This window comes from Myxine glutinosa, chromosome 13, assembly GCF_964187855.1.
Source record: "Myxine glutinosa chromosome 13, kmMyxGlut1.1, whole genome shotgun sequence".
NCBI classification, from domain to species: domain Eukaryota; kingdom Metazoa; phylum Chordata; class Myxini; order Myxiniformes; family Myxinidae; genus Myxine; species Myxine glutinosa.
Genome location: NC_136273.1, coordinates 54,127,557 through 54,144,155, shown reverse-complemented (window position 1 = coordinate 54,144,155; position 16,599 = coordinate 54,127,557). Strand labels below are relative to the sequence as shown.

General features: G+C 42.7%; 1 protein-coding gene across 2 annotated transcripts in view; it reads left to right on the top strand.

The window, feature by feature from the left end:
- The window catches only part of LOC137438949 (protein Niban 2), a 163,203-nt gene that overhangs the window by 105,979 nt on the left and 40,625 nt on the right, over positions 1-16,599 (top strand). Inside the window, exons 5-6 of one of the 2 annotated variants that reach the window (XM_078767514.1) lie at positions 13,610-13,756; positions 13,937-14,052. In XM_078767514.1, the coding sequence (XP_078623640.1) occupies positions 13,610-13,756; positions 13,937-14,052 (263 nt within the window). The remainder of the gene's footprint in view (positions 1-13,609; positions 13,757-13,936; positions 14,053-16,599) is intronic. The other variant, XM_078767515.1, reaches the window with a different exon arrangement.

Here is a 16,599-nt window from a genome sequence, read left to right as displayed (position 1 = left end):
TGTGGAGAAGCATGGAGATGTTGTCGCGTCCAATCACTCTCTCACCCAAGTGGCTGTCACCCACTCGCAGGACTCGTTTTCGTTGTGAGGAGTTGCCCCATCTTGCTGGAACCATTGTTCTTCCCTTCTAAAATATATACGACCAAGAGCAGCCCAGAACTCATTCAGCATTTTAATGTAGTGCTCCGGGTTGATGATCATGGCATTACCGTCCTCATCTTTGAACCAGAATGGTCCATTGACGCCACACTTGCTCATGCACACCAGGCTGTGCACTTGACTGAATGCAAAGGTCTCAGGCGAACCTCATCAGGTGCTAGACATTGTTCCCCAGAAGACATTGTTCCTTGAGTTAACTTGGCTATTAAGCAAAATCGAGCCTTGTTCGAGAACCAAACGCCGTTTTGAAAACTCGGCTCGTGTCCAAAGTGTTATTTGATATTCAAGTGAATAATTTTCGATTGCAATGTAGCTCGAGATAAATGGCTGCATATAAATTTGGGAGAGGCATATTACAATTGTTTTTAACTAACAAACATGACAACAAACATACAGGTGTAGGAAAGAAGATATACAAGGGGGTGGTGTGGAGTGAGGAGTTAGTGCACTGGTCATCTGGAACTCTGGAGTGAAACATTGTCTCCCAGACCCACATTTTAGATCTGTATCTAGGCTGTTACACAGACTGAAAGCAGTGGCTTCCTGACAAACACAATTACATTGTAACAACATTGTGATTACGGAATGTATTTTGAGAACGTTTCATCGCTGTCGATGTGTCATGTACATTTCCCAAATGTTTTTTTTCTATGCAACAACTCGATGTTTGAATCCACCAGCACCTGGCACAATAATTAAATTGGTGAAGTGTGGGTGCAAATTTGGATGCAAGGGTAAATGTAGTTGGTGGAAAAACAACATTCCATGCACAGAGGTATGCGACTGCTTGGGTTATTGCTGCAGCAACAAAGGCACAAATGAACAATTATTTAGAGATTATGATTGAGGTTCAAGATCGTGTCACCCTATGAAACAGTAATGAATAGTGATATACACAAAATATACAGTTCATCCCTGTTTATAAGGTCTAGAAGCCCTGCCCTAATATTATTTCCTCATTAATACAGCTGTGGTAGGTCAACCCATCAGGGGTGGCTGGTGAGATGCAACCCTCATTGCAGGAAATATTATTTGATTGACACCTGATAGTAGGCATATACTCGTAAGTGGGATCTATAAAACACAGACCTTATAAACAGAGATGTACTCTGCTTTTTGCCAATAATGTATCCAATGCTTGTTAATTGTGAATAAATGTTAGCGTGAATGTTTAGTGTGACGTATTCGAATTGTTTGCGTTTTCTTCTCGAAATGTACGATTATGCATGTCTTTGCTTTGGCATACCATCTACAGGCTACCTATAATTTTTCACAGCAGCCATTTTGAAATTCAAAATGGCTGTCATGTAGTCTTTCTTACCCATAGTATCGTTTAGGTATCTGTCATCGTAAATATGGTGTCAACATAACTGATTTCACAACGGCAACTAAACTTATGTTTAATGACGACTATTCCATCTTGAATTTGGTACCCTCATCATATTCGAAAATAATGCCACCCTAATTTTTGTAAACCTTTACCAACTAAGCATCCAAAATCAAGTAAAAGTTTACTTTTAACAGACATTTAACACAATATGACATAACACCCCACCATAAGATGACGTTGCAGTCCCAAAGTCACTGTCACTAAATCCGTGTAGTATATTTGTCTGGATCACCTTTGAATGAATGAATGAATGATCGTTTTAAGGCCATTTTCCCCACTACAGCGGGGGTTAGCCTTGCGGCCCCCATGACAATCATGGTTCCCTTTTTGAGGCAATGTTTTTATGGCCGGATGCCCTTCCTGGCGCCAACCCCTAGTCGTCTCTTACGATGCGCAGGGATACGGTGTACCTATTCTAAACCGGGGTACACACCGGGATCATTCATCCCAGCAAGCTGGTACTCAATTTGCCGACCTCGGAAGGATGACAGGCTGAGTCAACCCCCCTGGTGTTAATTCAGCGATCCACCGGGATTCAAACCCAGGATCCTAGGATCCCAAGCCTGCACCCTAACCGCTAAGCCAACACCATACCTTTACTGTATTTTATCATCTGAATAGATTAATGAGAGAATGGAATAGTAAAATGTGCTTGTGTGTGTGACATAACTTATCAGACCACTCTGGGTACCGGAGCCACCATCTTTATAATGCCGCTTTTCTTTCCACACTCAGCGGGGGTGAGTAAGGAAGAATTTCCTCCTCCACATGGGGGTTGTCCGTGCTCTCTCCTTTAAATGCTGACCATCAAGCAAGGAAGCAGCACATACCATTTATATCGTCTTTGGTATGACTCTGCCAGGGTCAGAATCTAACTGCAAGTCTTTCATTCTCCAAGTGGATGACCTAATCATTAAAACAGTTGATCAAATTTATATCTCATAATGCTGACTGTAATTTCTAAGCAGTTGCACATTCTATCATCTTGCAGAGTTTGGCAACACTGATTATATTCGTATGCTGATTATTACTTTTCAAATTAAGTATGGGACCTCCCATCCTCTTTGCTACCTACGTGCCTAAACCTTGGAAAGCTTCATGACGTCTGACCTTGTGGAACATTTTCAAATGGGAATGTCAAACTGCGGTACAACCTTTGAAGTAGAATCCAACTGTTTTCAGATTTGAACAGACATCAAAGCACCTATTCTGCTCCTACAAAAAACAATTGCTACTTGGCGGAAGAGACCACCTAAGAACCATTGGCACTCATCAACTACATTGACTATCGTAGAACTGTTAAGATGGATTTATGGGTAAATAAAATGAATATCAAATTCTGAACCCTGTATAATACATTCCATCAAAACAGTCGTCTAACACTGTTCCAACCAAGCTCGTTTCCATGAAGGTTGTACAAAATGACAATCTTTAAATCTCAGGTAAAGATCTGTGCTCAGAAATGGTGGCCCATGCAATAAAGTGCATTGCTTGGAAAGCGATCACCTTTGAAGATGGAACATACTTTTTTGACTTTTCTCAGTTGCTCTCAAATATTCCCAAAACAATCCCTTGTTCTTCCAATGGAAACCTCCATCACATCACCTGACTTGGAGCAGGTATCCAATCAGGACTGATGAAACAGACTTCGTTTGGACAATGATGCGTCATTGCAATGTCTCAGGTATCTGAGAGATGAAGGAAGAGATTCACAAGGTGGATAGAGAAACAATGATTTATCATTTTTGGACACAGGTAAAGCTCACAGATAAATGACACTCCTGTTATCCTCTTTCTGGGAGAAGAGTGGCCAGCTTGTATGTACAAATTGCCAGGGCACTTCCCCCCTCTCCATCCCTTGATAGTCAGGGCCCTTAGGGATATTTTGGGGCCGTTTGGTTCAAATTCTTCCAAAAGCACCAAATTTGGCCCAGATGTTGCCCATGCCATACTCTTTCGATTTTTGACGGGCGCCAAGACGGGCGCCCCCCCCCCCCGGGGGCCCCATATTGGCGAAATACTAAATGGCCGCCACCCGGATTAGAGGAAAATCAGTTAAATAACCAAAAGGGTTGGAATCATGTATGATACCACTTTTCAGGGGTTTTCGAGGTCGAGGAATCCAATTATGATATTTTGATGATTCGAGGTCAAGGTCAACCCTCAAGGTCATCTTAAAGGTCATTTTTGAGTCAAACATGTCGGTTTTTGAGTTTTTTGTCAAGATTTACGCGAGGTTCACCATTTTATGTTTCTGGGTTGGGTAATCGAACTCTGACCTTATTTTTGACAATTAGAGGAAATATTTACATGTCTATTTCCTAATTTTCAGGCATATGCAGTTCATCAGTCTAATTACAAAGGTACGGATTTTGATGTTTTATGAACTGTATGCCACTGTATGAACCCTGGTGTTGGGCTAGCGGCTAGGGTGCCGGTTTAGGATCCTAGGATCCTGGGTTCGAATCCCGGTCGATCGCTGAATTAACGCCAGGGGGGTTGACTCAGCCTGTCATCCTTCCGAGGTCGGCTAATTGAGTACCAGTTCACTGGTAATTCCCTGTTTGTCGTTAAAGGCGGCAAAAAGGGTTGGCGTCAGGAAGGGCATCCGGCCGTAAAACATTGCTTCAAAAAGGGGACCAAAAAACAACAACAACCACTTTTTTTTAATGCCGTATCCTTGTGTTTAATTTTTGTGCGATCATGATCCGGGTTCATGTATACATGATTGTATACATGTCATAAATATGACGTCATAGGTCATGTGACCTGGCGGCCATATTGGATTTTATGAAAACCTTAAAAATGGATCCCTGCCTTCATTTTTCGATCGATTCATTTTGAACTTTGACCACTTATAGTACGCCATGTGATTGGATGCATATCCTAATTATGACGTCATAGGTCAGGTGACATGGCGGGATGGACCGGTATGGTCCCCGGATCATACCGCCCTTGGTGCCCATCAAAAATCGAAGGAGTATGGCATGGGCAACATCTGCGCCAAATTTGATGCTTTTGGAAGAATTTGAACCAAAATATCCCTAAGGGCCCTGACTATGAAAAGTGCTTCCAAATATTAAGTGACAGTTGTTCAATACTTTGGCATGTGTTATGATAATTTTCGCATCAGCAGAGTAAGACGTGGTCGTGTGATGGCCCTAGATTTGGTTAAATACACAATCATAATTTTTGATACTAGCAGGCACCCCAGCCCTCCAAGAGGGATTACTCGCGTTGGCCCACCGAACACAGATGGCTGCTTAGTCTCCGGGGAGTCAAAAACACAAAATAGTCAAGGATAGCACCGTGATGATAAGCACCAGGATGACTCACGAGGTGAGGAAAGTGTGTGATGAAGATGCTGCACCGTAATGATCAATATTGTAATCTGTGAGAGCGATGTGGAAAGCGTGTGATTTGCTGCACCACCTAGAGTCCTAGACGGACCGTTGTTTACTGCCGCGGATAGATACGATAGCATCAGACACGAATAGCGATGCTGGGGGGGGGGGAAAAAAACAGTCACACCCAATTGGTCAGTGCCGTGACCAATGGACGAGTGAAGGGAAAAACGGGCACACTCAATTGGTTAGTGACGTGACCAATCAACGGGTGAATATTGCTGACATAGCTACAGCCATACAACCTATATTTATAGTCGTAGATTAGGTCCTGGTTATTACTTTACATTATTTAACATTATGAGACCTCAATATGCAGATGTTACCACAATACAATGTCCATTTTCTCCAACAATGGTGTCCAACAAAAGTGTTCATTTTCTAATAATAGCTGGTATTTGTCTTTTTCTACTTTTTTTTTTTTTTTTCAACATCTCTGCTTTTTAATTTTTCCTACAAGAGTGAGGTACATGTAAGAGCAAGTTGAATTGACGGGTAGGGTTAGCGGGTCAACAATTGTGACAATTGGCAAGGGGATAAACAAACGAACAAGAAAGGAAGGGTGGGAGGAAGGAGAAAGAAAACAACACTGAAACAGCAAATAAGAGTAATAGGTTATGGAGAGTTAATGTGGGTAATAAAGATCATGGGTCAGAATTGGGGATCACAAAAGATGGCAAAGATGGTGGTGCACAGCCTGCCTTGAATGCTGCCTTTTCCCATCACAGGGAAAGGGGAGGAGATAAATCGATTCTGTTAACAGTAATATCTTGACTATGCAAGTTAAGGATGTCAGAATCGTCAGATAGACAGGTATGAAGTTGAGCTTTTAGAGCACATCAGCGATTTATACAATTAGCACCAGATGTTAGGTTGAATATTTTTATTATTAGGCAGACCCTCAAAACCATCGCTAATAGAGGAGCATCAGCAAATACAAAGTTGATGACCAGGACAGAATAAAAAATGATGACCGGGCCAGAATCAAAATTGATGGACAGACAGCTCTGCCTATTTGAAAAGAGAAATTATTCATTCATTCATTGATAATGGATTCCATGACTTTGCTTATAATAGGTACCAAATTATATGGCCTATAGTTGAGAGATCCATGCTTTTTCACCTGCGTTAGGAATGTGAGTGAACTTTGCTTTGTTCCAGGCATGTGGTAGCCCAAGGTGAATGACAAGCTGAAGAGAGCAGACAGACGAGACACAAGAGCAGCAGGCGAGGTTTTGATAAATCAGGCATTATGGCCATATTGGCAAGATAGAACCTTTTCTTCCATCTTGGGTGAGAAAGATGGAGTCCAGTTGTCGCCTTGTCGTCACATGGTCCTGAAGCCAATGGACCTAAGTTATCCGGCAACGTCAACCGGTCACTCTCAGATCTTTTGTGGAAGTAACGTTAAATGATTGGTTGTTTTGAGTGATTGGGCATGTGCAGAGTAGGAGGAATGTGGAGCTGTGCTGCAGTGTGGGTATAGTGGGTTTTCTGCCTGGTGAATCCTGTGTAAATATTTTTTGAGGAATGGGTGGTGACCACAGCGCAATCTGGTGAGGTGCACTGTAATTTCTCTTGAGAGAGTTGATTTTGTGTTGTGTATGTGGGGCGGCGGCCAACTTGGGATGTAGTTTATGGTTGTGTGAATGAATTTGTTTGCATGCTGTCGTGAATGCGTATTGTTGTCCGAAAATGGTCTCGATGTCACTGAGAAATGTTACTTTGGTATCTGCTATTGATGTGCTGAGTGCATTGTGTATCTCATGAGGCCAAGGATTTCTGGGTCTTGCTGGAGAGGTTGTTTGAGTAATGTAATGTGAGGTTGATACGAGCACTTGCATCTATCGGTGGTGCGAAGATTTGTTGAGTTTGATGGTGAAATCATGTACTTTTAGATGAGCCAATATTCCAGAAGGTTTGTATGTTGTTGGAGTGAGTTGGTGGCCTGTTGGGTTTTGTAATGTTGGGTAGCCATTGTGAGGTCATCTGCATGGGGAAGGAGTGCTGCCTGGTGTTTGTGTGGTAATGTCTTGTAGAAACAGATTAAAGATGATGGGGTAGAGGATGAAGCCCTGACGTGTGACTTTGAGGATTCTGGTGTCAAATAGGGAGTCAAGTATTCGATCTGAGTTTGGCAACCAGATAGGTTTACTCGTGTTTTGTTAATGAGAGTATGTTGATATACCATATGTCGGAGGCCTTGTTGATGATGTCTATTGCAGCGTGGTGTGTGTGCGCATGTTGGAGGGGGAGTTTGTGATTAAAGCCTTCTTGAATGATTTGTGCTTGTGTGGAGAATAGGGTAGTGTTGTAGTGGTGGAGATGGAAACCATGTTGGGAGGTGGCTAGGGGGGTGGGAGAGTTGATGTCATTGCGAATTAATCTTTCCAACATCTTGGATTGTATACAAAGGAGAGAAATCTACCCCTGTTAACCCTCCCCCCCTCCCCCCATACCCTCCCCTCCTACCCCCCCATCCCCTCCCCTTCAAGCCGTCTCTCTCTCTCCTTCCTAAGAGTTTGCTTCTGTGTCCATCTTCTCCTCCCCCAGTCCCTCCCCCCCCCCCCCCATTCTTCCCCCACAGCCCTTATTTGTCCCTTCCTCGATTTTATCCTTCAACCTTGCTGCTGGTGTGTTCACCTACTCCTTCTCTCTCTCCTTCCTTCTCTCTCTCTCTCTCTCTCCCTCTCCTGGTCCTTTTGTTCTGTTGCGTCCTGATCTGTTCTGTTGCGTCCTGATCTGTTCTGTGTTCTCGTCCTTCCACGAGCTTTGACTTTGTATACAAAAATATATATGCGTATCAATCACCCGTATGATGTCGGGTTATTTGGGAGTTTGTTGTTGAAATCCGTATGGAAATTATGGCATTTTTCAAATTGTGTTTCATCAAGAGTAGTTGCATATTTGAGTGACATTGTTAATAGTTATGAGCTCTAAATGTCTGAGATGAAAGTTAGATACTAACTAGTTCTGGTCCCATGGGTTTAGAATTTTTGGAGATGTTAATTGCTGTTTGAACTTGTGAGGTGGATGGACGTGGCGAGTTGTTGGGTGGAGGTACAAGTTGTGTTATATTTTATTTTATTCAAGGTATTAACGATTTTCCTGTTTGTTGGGGGACCTGCGTTTCTGACACGACTGCATGATGATTGATTAGTGTGTTTGCTTGCTCTTTGCTGCTTGGAATTGGACCATTGGTGGTGTTGGTGGTTTAGGGGAGGGTGACGGATGATTTTTGGATTTGTGAATTTAATAATTATTTTCCAGCATTTTCTATTGTTTGTTTTTATAGTCCACTTTATTTATTAACTTTCCCCTGTTTTGTTGTCTTTGAATGTTTATCAGGCTGGCGACAGTATTATTTTGTGTGTGGATGCTATCTCTCTCTGCTACTGTCTGGGGAGAGAGTGGAGTGGAGGAGGTGGGGAGAGGGGAAGTAGTGGGGGTTGGGATTTTGAGATTATTTTTTAAATAACAGCCATTTCATTATTTAAACATGTGCCCAACCATTTATTAGACATGCATAGTCTGATTTTGTTCACACTTGGCAAAAGCACAGCACATGATGGCATACACGTGCACCTAACTTTATTTTGTGATCGGATCAAAGATGGCCGACTGGTAGACTGGCAGCCATTTTACTTGCAAATAAACTAGACCGACAGTCTAACAACGGCGTAGCCAGGCTTGTTTGATACTTTAGATGAAGAGGATAGTATGACCTGGGTTGGAATACCTGTTACCAATTAGAAAATAATGTAAGTATTAAATATTTTTGACTTCAGGCATGGACAGCCGGTTCATGAATGACTTGGGTAAAAATAAAAAAGGTGAATGGCAAACTTTGAACCAATAAATTCCACATTCTTGTGCCACCATCCGTCGAACGTCAGGCATTGACAGCAGGTTCGTGAAGGACTTGCACAAAAAACGTACCCAGTCTTAATGTTGCTATATCCAGTCAATGGAGAAACTGCAAATGGGGAATTCGCGAATGTCACGGATGGAAACCCTTGTGTCATTTCCTCATTCTGCTTTAAACTTAATATCTCTACATTTTCATTCCAAGCAGCATCATTCATCATTCCAATCACAAATTAATACGATAGTGATAATATATCAAAATATAATGTTATATCACGATTGTATTGAGATATTAAACTAGCGAACCGTCATCGGTTCACGTCTGGATTCGGGAGCATGGTCCATGTCGATCGCATTTCAAATCATAATTGTACAGAGGAATTTCTGAAACCTCCTACCGACCTTACTACACCTGCTGGGACCTCAAAACATTCCACAGAAGGTTATTATATTTCCTTTTAGTAAAATATGCAACTGTAATGATTACTAAATGCGTCCCCCTGTCACGTGACCAGATCCTCAGCTATGATTGGTGTACGTTTGTGGTGACATTCATACGGACAGACAAACGCTGTTCTAGACGGCGTTGCTCTCCAGGCTACGCCATAAAGCAACCCAGTATTGAACATGTCCTCAACCATTTCTCGGAAATGCATTTACCGGTCTTGTTCAAACTTGGCCCACAGATAATAAATGATGGCTTACTTATGCACATCATTTTTTTCCGAGATCAGATCCTTAATGGCCGACCGGTCAGACAGCATTTTCAACCGAATGATAATTTTCTATTGCATAGTTATATAATTTATTTTATACATAAATAAATATTATTAAATGTTATACTGTTTGTGTAATTCAGTATATCTCCTCCACAATATATGAACATTGAATCCCTTCTGTGCGAAATTTGCATTCCCAATCAAAAACATGATACATGATACATGATACATGATACATGCCACATGACCAACTATCTTACAGAATATAACTTCATGACCCACATCATTAATATTCTTGACTGAATAACCCAATCGTACGCAATCTTCAATGTCACATGACCACTCAAGTCAGTTGTGCATACACATACATCTTGTAAATATGGGCTAACTCTTTAACTCCGTACAGCAATATTATTAAAACTACGGGGGCTATGACACTGTATGTCTGTTTCTCCTTGTTTCATTGTTGAAGTAGCTCAACGCGTTATCAGTAGAGCTGGAAGCCTGGTGTTGGCTTAGTGGTACCGGTGCCAGCTTGGCATCCGAGGATCCTGAGTTAGAATCCCTGTCAATTGTTGAATTGATGCCGGGGGGTGGGAGTGCGGGGGATATTAAACACCAGCTCACTGGTAATTGGGGCACCATCAGTGGCATAAACGTGCTTCCAGAAAAATGATGCAACCAGCAGCCACAGGTTTCGTACGAAACAACAACAGTGGAGCTGGGAGATTGTATGTTAAAAGTAGAGATCATTTTATATTAGTGCTGTGAATAGTTCGTAGATTTTGTAGTTTGTGATTGCTTTTTCCCTCCGTAGATAGAGATTTATTGGTAAGTTTAAGTGGGATGATGATGGGAGGTGTTCGGAGGGTAGGTCATGGACCATTCTCCATCAAGTGGTGGTGGTAATCTTGGAGTACATGTGTTAGTTCAGGGGAAATGGGGTTGTCATTTGATCTTTGGCTAACTGTTGTTGGAGGTTGTGTGTGTGTGTGTGTGTGTGTGTGTGTGTGTGTGTGTGTGTGTGTGTGTGTGTGTGTGTGTGTGTGTGTGTGTGTGTGTGTGTGTGTGTGTGTGTGCGCACGCTTTGTCCACAGCAAACACAAGAATGTACTAACAGAAATATTAGGAACCCAACACCTCTCGATCAATGATGATGTTTATCATAATTCCTTTCTTTCCACGAGTCCGGTTTGCATTGCGGAACACGATTTTGGTTTACCATTTTGAAATAACCACCCTTTTGTGTAAATGCTGAAAGTTGTTTAAAAGTCGATTTGAATCGCAGATTTTCCGCGCTGGCATCAGCAGGTTAAAAGTGCCCGTAGAGCCCACCTGGGTCGGTGTAAAAACAGTGCGTGTGCAAAATGCCTCATTTCGCATTCAAACGTAATGCCGAAAATCTTGCGTTGGTTCGAGTTGTGGTATGTTTTGTATGTTTTGTATGTTATTAAAGGAGCGTGGCTTCATGTTTGGAGGTGGTATGTAGCTATTCATTGTTGTGGAGAGTTTTACCTCTTTTTATTTCGATTTAATTTGAATGTTAAGAGTTCAGTGGTGTAATCATTTTATTATAAATGTTGTCTTCGAGTTAGGGTAGTTAAGATTCGGTGTGAGGGTGAGGTGTCCACTACTCCCCTCCATTACTGTTTTGGGCCTGTCTAGTTTGAGTGTGGTCTATTTAGGAATCTGTATGAAAATTCAGGTTGCAATAAGTTTGGATTATTGAATCGGTGCTTTATCAATATTGTGTGTCTTTAGGATGTTTTGTAGTTCTGTAACTTTATTTTGAATACCACTCGTGTTTACTTGTAGGATTCTGATTTGTTTTCTGGATGGTTGTGGAGAGAGATGGGGGAGCGATGCGTTTGTGTTCGGTATTTGGGTAATGGTGGTTGTTAGAAATGGGTGTGCGTAAAGGGTTGCTGAGTTTACAACCCCATGTCCATTGGGATTATTGTATCTAGTGGATGGGGGGTGAGCACGGTGCATTTTGTGTAGCGACTTTTGGCAACTATTGCATTTTAGTGAATAATGTCTTCTGGTGATGGGTGTGTTAGATGTTGGGCATGTGTAGATATTTGGATCAGGATTGAGTTCTCTATCCCTCGCTAGGAGGGCCTGGCAGGTCAGAGGTAGCTGCAAGTCTCCTTCGTGAAAAGATTAACAAAGTTCTCTGGAAGTGTGGCTTTTGCCCCACCACCTGGACCCAGGAATCTGTAGAGGAAATTGAGGAGACGTGAGGATTTTTGTCTTTCAGAGCTCCAGCACTAGGTTTTCCGTGGTCCATCTATTCCTCATGAAGAACAGTACAACTGTTTGTAGGTAATCCTCCACAGTACAAAAACAGAGTCCAGTAGGCAGTCGGTGTTATGTGGGGCCACAGCAGACAGGACATGAGATTTGGAGGCAAACACTTCAGACATTCTGTCTCATCTCAAGTGGGGTCTGCAGTGAGGTTGTGTGTATAACTGTTCTCCCCCACAATCCAAATATTAAGGCCCGTGCTCTGCAGACTCAAACTAGCTACTGGTTACCTCCGCCACCAAAGGTGGATGGAGGTTATGTTTTCACCCCTGTCTGTGTCTGTCTGTCTGGCTGTTTGTTTGCCTGTCTGTCCGTTTGTGAACAGAATATCTCAAAATGTTGTGGATGGATTCGGATGAAATTTGGCAGAGATGTAGCGTATGTGACAAGGACGAAATGATTCGATTTTGGTAAAGATCCAGATTCGGATCCGGCTCGTATAATTTTTTAAGCGATTCTTCACCATTGGGAGATGGGGCCAAAAACGATACATAGCAGATATCTCAAAAAGTTATGGATGGATTTGGACAAAACCTGTTGGACAGGTTGCGTGTGTGACAAGGAAGAATCGATTCAATTTTGGTGAAGATCCAGATCCAGCTAGTAGAATTTATTAAGTGATTCTTCACCATTGAGTGATATGGCCAAAAACGAAGGGGAGATCAGGGTATGAAAGACTGGACCTCTGGTGATTCCTGTGATTGATGATTAAATGTGATTCTGTATTGTGATTTTCTTGTCTACTCTGAGATACAAAACATAAACTGTTCACCAGGTGGAGATATGCTCTCTACTGAGTGATTCTTCACAACTGAGTGATACTGAGGGCTAAAGACTATATGTAACCAAATATTTCAAAAAGTTGTGGATGGGCTCTGACGAAACCTGGACAGGTTTGGTGTGTGACAAGGAAGAATTGATTCAATTTTGGTGAAGATGCAGATCCGGATGCGAGTTTTTTTTTTTTTTTTTTTTTTTTTTTTTTTTTTAACGTGATTCTTCACCATTGAGAGATGGAGCCATAAATGATGCATCACAATATATTTCAAAAGGTTGTGGAGGGGTTATGACAAAACTTGGTGGACGAGTTTGTCCGGTGACGAGAACAAGCCGAATAGATTTTGATTCAGGTCCGAATCCAGACCCGACCTATCAGTGGTGGGATGAATGAATGAATATGAATATGAATGAATGATCGTTTTAAGGCCATTTTCCCCGCTATAGCGGGGGCTAGCCTTGCGTGCCCCATGACAATCATGGTTCCCTGTTTGAGGCAATGTTTTTATGGCCGGATGCCCTTCCTGACGCCAACCCTTGGTCACGCTCTTACGATGCGCAGGGATACGGTGTACCTATTCTAAATCGGGCTACACACCGGGATCATTCATCCCAGCAAGCTGGTACTCAAATTTGCCGACCTCGGAAGGATGACGGGCTGAGTCAACCCCCCTGGCATTAATTCAGCGATCGACCGGGATTCAAACCCAGGATCCTAGGATCCCAAGCCGGCACCCTAACCGCTAAGCCAACACCAGGCTAAAACATAAACTGTCCAGCCTTGGGATACAAAACATAAACTGTCCAGCCTGACATCCAGTTTTACTCTCTGCCGAATGCCATTCTAGTTAGGAATTGTAATGGCCTGCTTATTTCTGATTAAAAAAGAACCTTATTTTTATATGGAGAAGTGTAAAAACTTCACGCTATTTGAATGGTATTTATTTATTTTGCTTTGTTTCCCTTGCTCTGATTAACTGAGAAAGCAGGTGGTTGGCAGCTCCCTGCAGGTGGTGTTGCAGTGGTGTTGTGGCATCCATACGATAGGCACCACCTTTTCTGCACAACCAATGAAACCGACCAGAAAGAATGGGTTGCCGTCTTCCAAGAGTGCATTAGACATCGTAACAATGGTACCTCACAGCCCGAGATGGTTTGAAGTGAATATGAAAAGTTTGATTATTTGATCAACTTTGAACTCTTTGCACATCTCCCGTGCTCAGTTTTGCTTTGACTATTTTTGAAGAATGACTTTAATATTTTACATGCATATTCACATCCCAGATAATTCCCAGTATTTGCCATTTTGGCAGGTCTCTCGGAGCCAGAATCTGTGGAAAGCCAAACGTTCTCTGAAGCTGTACGACTTTACAGGCAGCAAAATGGCAACTATGGCACGTGGGACATGTTCTGTGGGAATGAAGCAATGGTGAGCCTTCACCTGTGATGTTGGTTTTTGCTGCTGTGTGAATGGTTACTTTGCACACATTGTCTTTGTATATTCTGGTGTATTTGGTTTGCATCCTGAAATAAGATGACTGTTGTTTTCTGTTTTGACTTTGTATATTTAGGAGACTAGGGCATGCCCGTACTATATATATATCTAAAATTATATCCCCCCCCTCTATTTACATGAAATGGTTTGGTCCATTCGCAAAGCCAAAGCGAACGGCTTGCGAGTACGGTGACAATCCCCCCCCTCTATTTACATGAAATGGTTTGGTCCAAAGCGAACGGCTTGCGAGTACGGTGACAATCCCCCCCCCTCTATTTACATGAAATGGTTTGGTCCAAAGCGAACGGCTTGCGAGTACGGTGACAATCCCCCCCCTCTATTTACATGAAATGGTTTGGTCCAAAGCGAACGGCTTGCGGAGTTTGGTAAAGAAATCGCCATAGCGTGCACAAACGCGCAGGAAAGCGAAAGAATCGCAAATTAGTTTTAATTAGTTTTAAAACATAGTTTAACGCCAACATAGCGGCAACATAGTTTGCCAACGTGAAATAAATGAATACGCTCTCAAATGTGCCGTCCGAGGCAGTCTGTTCGCCACGTTCGGCACACGTGATAACTTGCTGCTCTCTGATTGGTTGAATCGTTTTTTGGACATAGCTCGGTAACTACTTCTCCGATTAATATGAAACCTTGAAAAGGCACATCCTCGGGTCCCCAGCAATATACCTGGCAAGTTTCAAGTATATCGGACCCGTGGTTGTCGAGAAACAGCAGTCACAGACCACACACAGAGATTACTGGAATTATAGATAGATGAACACAATCAGGAAATTGGATGTGTAACCTGTGACGTTACAATTATCATTGCTTGAACTGACAAATCCTGAAAATTTTCTTGTAAGTCACGTCTCCCATGCAACGTGTATGCAGTGGCACATGATGTCCCATGTCAGTTTTGATGTACATTACTCTATAGAGTGCTCGTGCTGCCAAATAGGTTTCTTGGCAAGGGTTATACTGGGTGGTTTGGCATCGCCCTCCCAGAGGTGTTTGTCTGTGCTCTATCTCTTTCACTGCTGAGTGTCAAGCATGGAAGCAGCACATACCATTATTAAATTCTTCAATACTTGGCCTGGGGTTTGAACCCCGACATCCCATATTCAGAGGTGATGCTCCAAACCATTATGCCACAGAGTCTGGTTAATGCCTTCTAAAGGTCAATACTCTCTATATATGGTCCAATGTTTTCTCTCTCAATTTGAGATTGGCGAGACTTCGTTACCTCCGCCACACAAGGTGGATGGACGTTGTGTTTTCAGCCCTGTCTGTTTGTCTGTTTGTCCGCTGTGAACAGGATATCTCAAAAAGTTGTGGACGGATTCGGACTAAATTTGGCGGAGAGGTTGGGTATGTGATACGGATGAAATCATTAGATTTTGGTCAAGATCCGGATTTTTTTTATTTTTATTTTTTCTCTACAGAGTCTAGGCTCGTGAAAGAGCTAACATTTATCAAACAAACAAATCAAACAAACAAGCAAACAAAGTATATATAAAAAGGGGAGCGGTCGACAAGATGGGGAGAGAAGGGGAGGAAGCACACAAACGCAACATTTGAGAGCAGGGACATCGGGAGATGTGTGGGAGGGAGAGGGCCTGGGGGGAGGCAGGATAGGTATAAAACGCAAGGACACCAAGGACTTCCAGGAAAGAAGTCGGCACCTCAAAAAAGTCGATTTGGGGTGAAATTAGCGGGGGAAATTAGCGGGGGAAATTAGTGGGGGTAGCGGGTGAAATTAGCGGGGGTAGCGGGTGAAATTAGCGGGGGTAGCGGGTGAAATTAGCGGGGGTAGCGGGTGAAATTAGCGGGTGAAATTAGCGGGGGTAGCGGGTGAAATTAGCGGGGGTAGCGGGTGAAATTAGCGGGTGAAATTAGCGGGGGTAGCGGGTGAAATTAGCGGGTGAAATTAGCGGGGGTAGCGGGTGAAATTAGCGGGGGTAGCGGGGGTAGAAAAGATCAAGGTTTTGGATTGGGGAAGATAAGAGATGGTGGATGGATTCAGATCTGGATCGGATAAAACATTTTTAAGTGAGTCTTCACCATTGAGAGATTGGGCCAAACACGATATATAGTACAATGTCTAAAAGTTGTGGACGGATTTGGACGAAACTTTGTGGACAGGTTGGACGTGTGATGAGGAAGAATTTTTCGGTTTTGGTGAAGTTCCGAATATGGGTCCAGATATGAGAATTTTAATTCCTTTAAGTGATTCTTCACCATTGAGTGATGAGGCCAAAAACGATAAATAACATTTAAAAAAGTTGTGTACGACTTGTGACAAAATTTGGTGGATGAGTTGGGTTGGTGACAAGAACAAGCCGATTCGATTTTGATTCAGGTCCGGATCTAGATCTGGCCTATCAGTGGGATGCAAAACGTAAACTGTTAAGCTTGGCGGAGGTATGCACTCTAATGAGTGCTGTTCTACTTTTACATAAAATGAGTTTGCTACTAATGCTA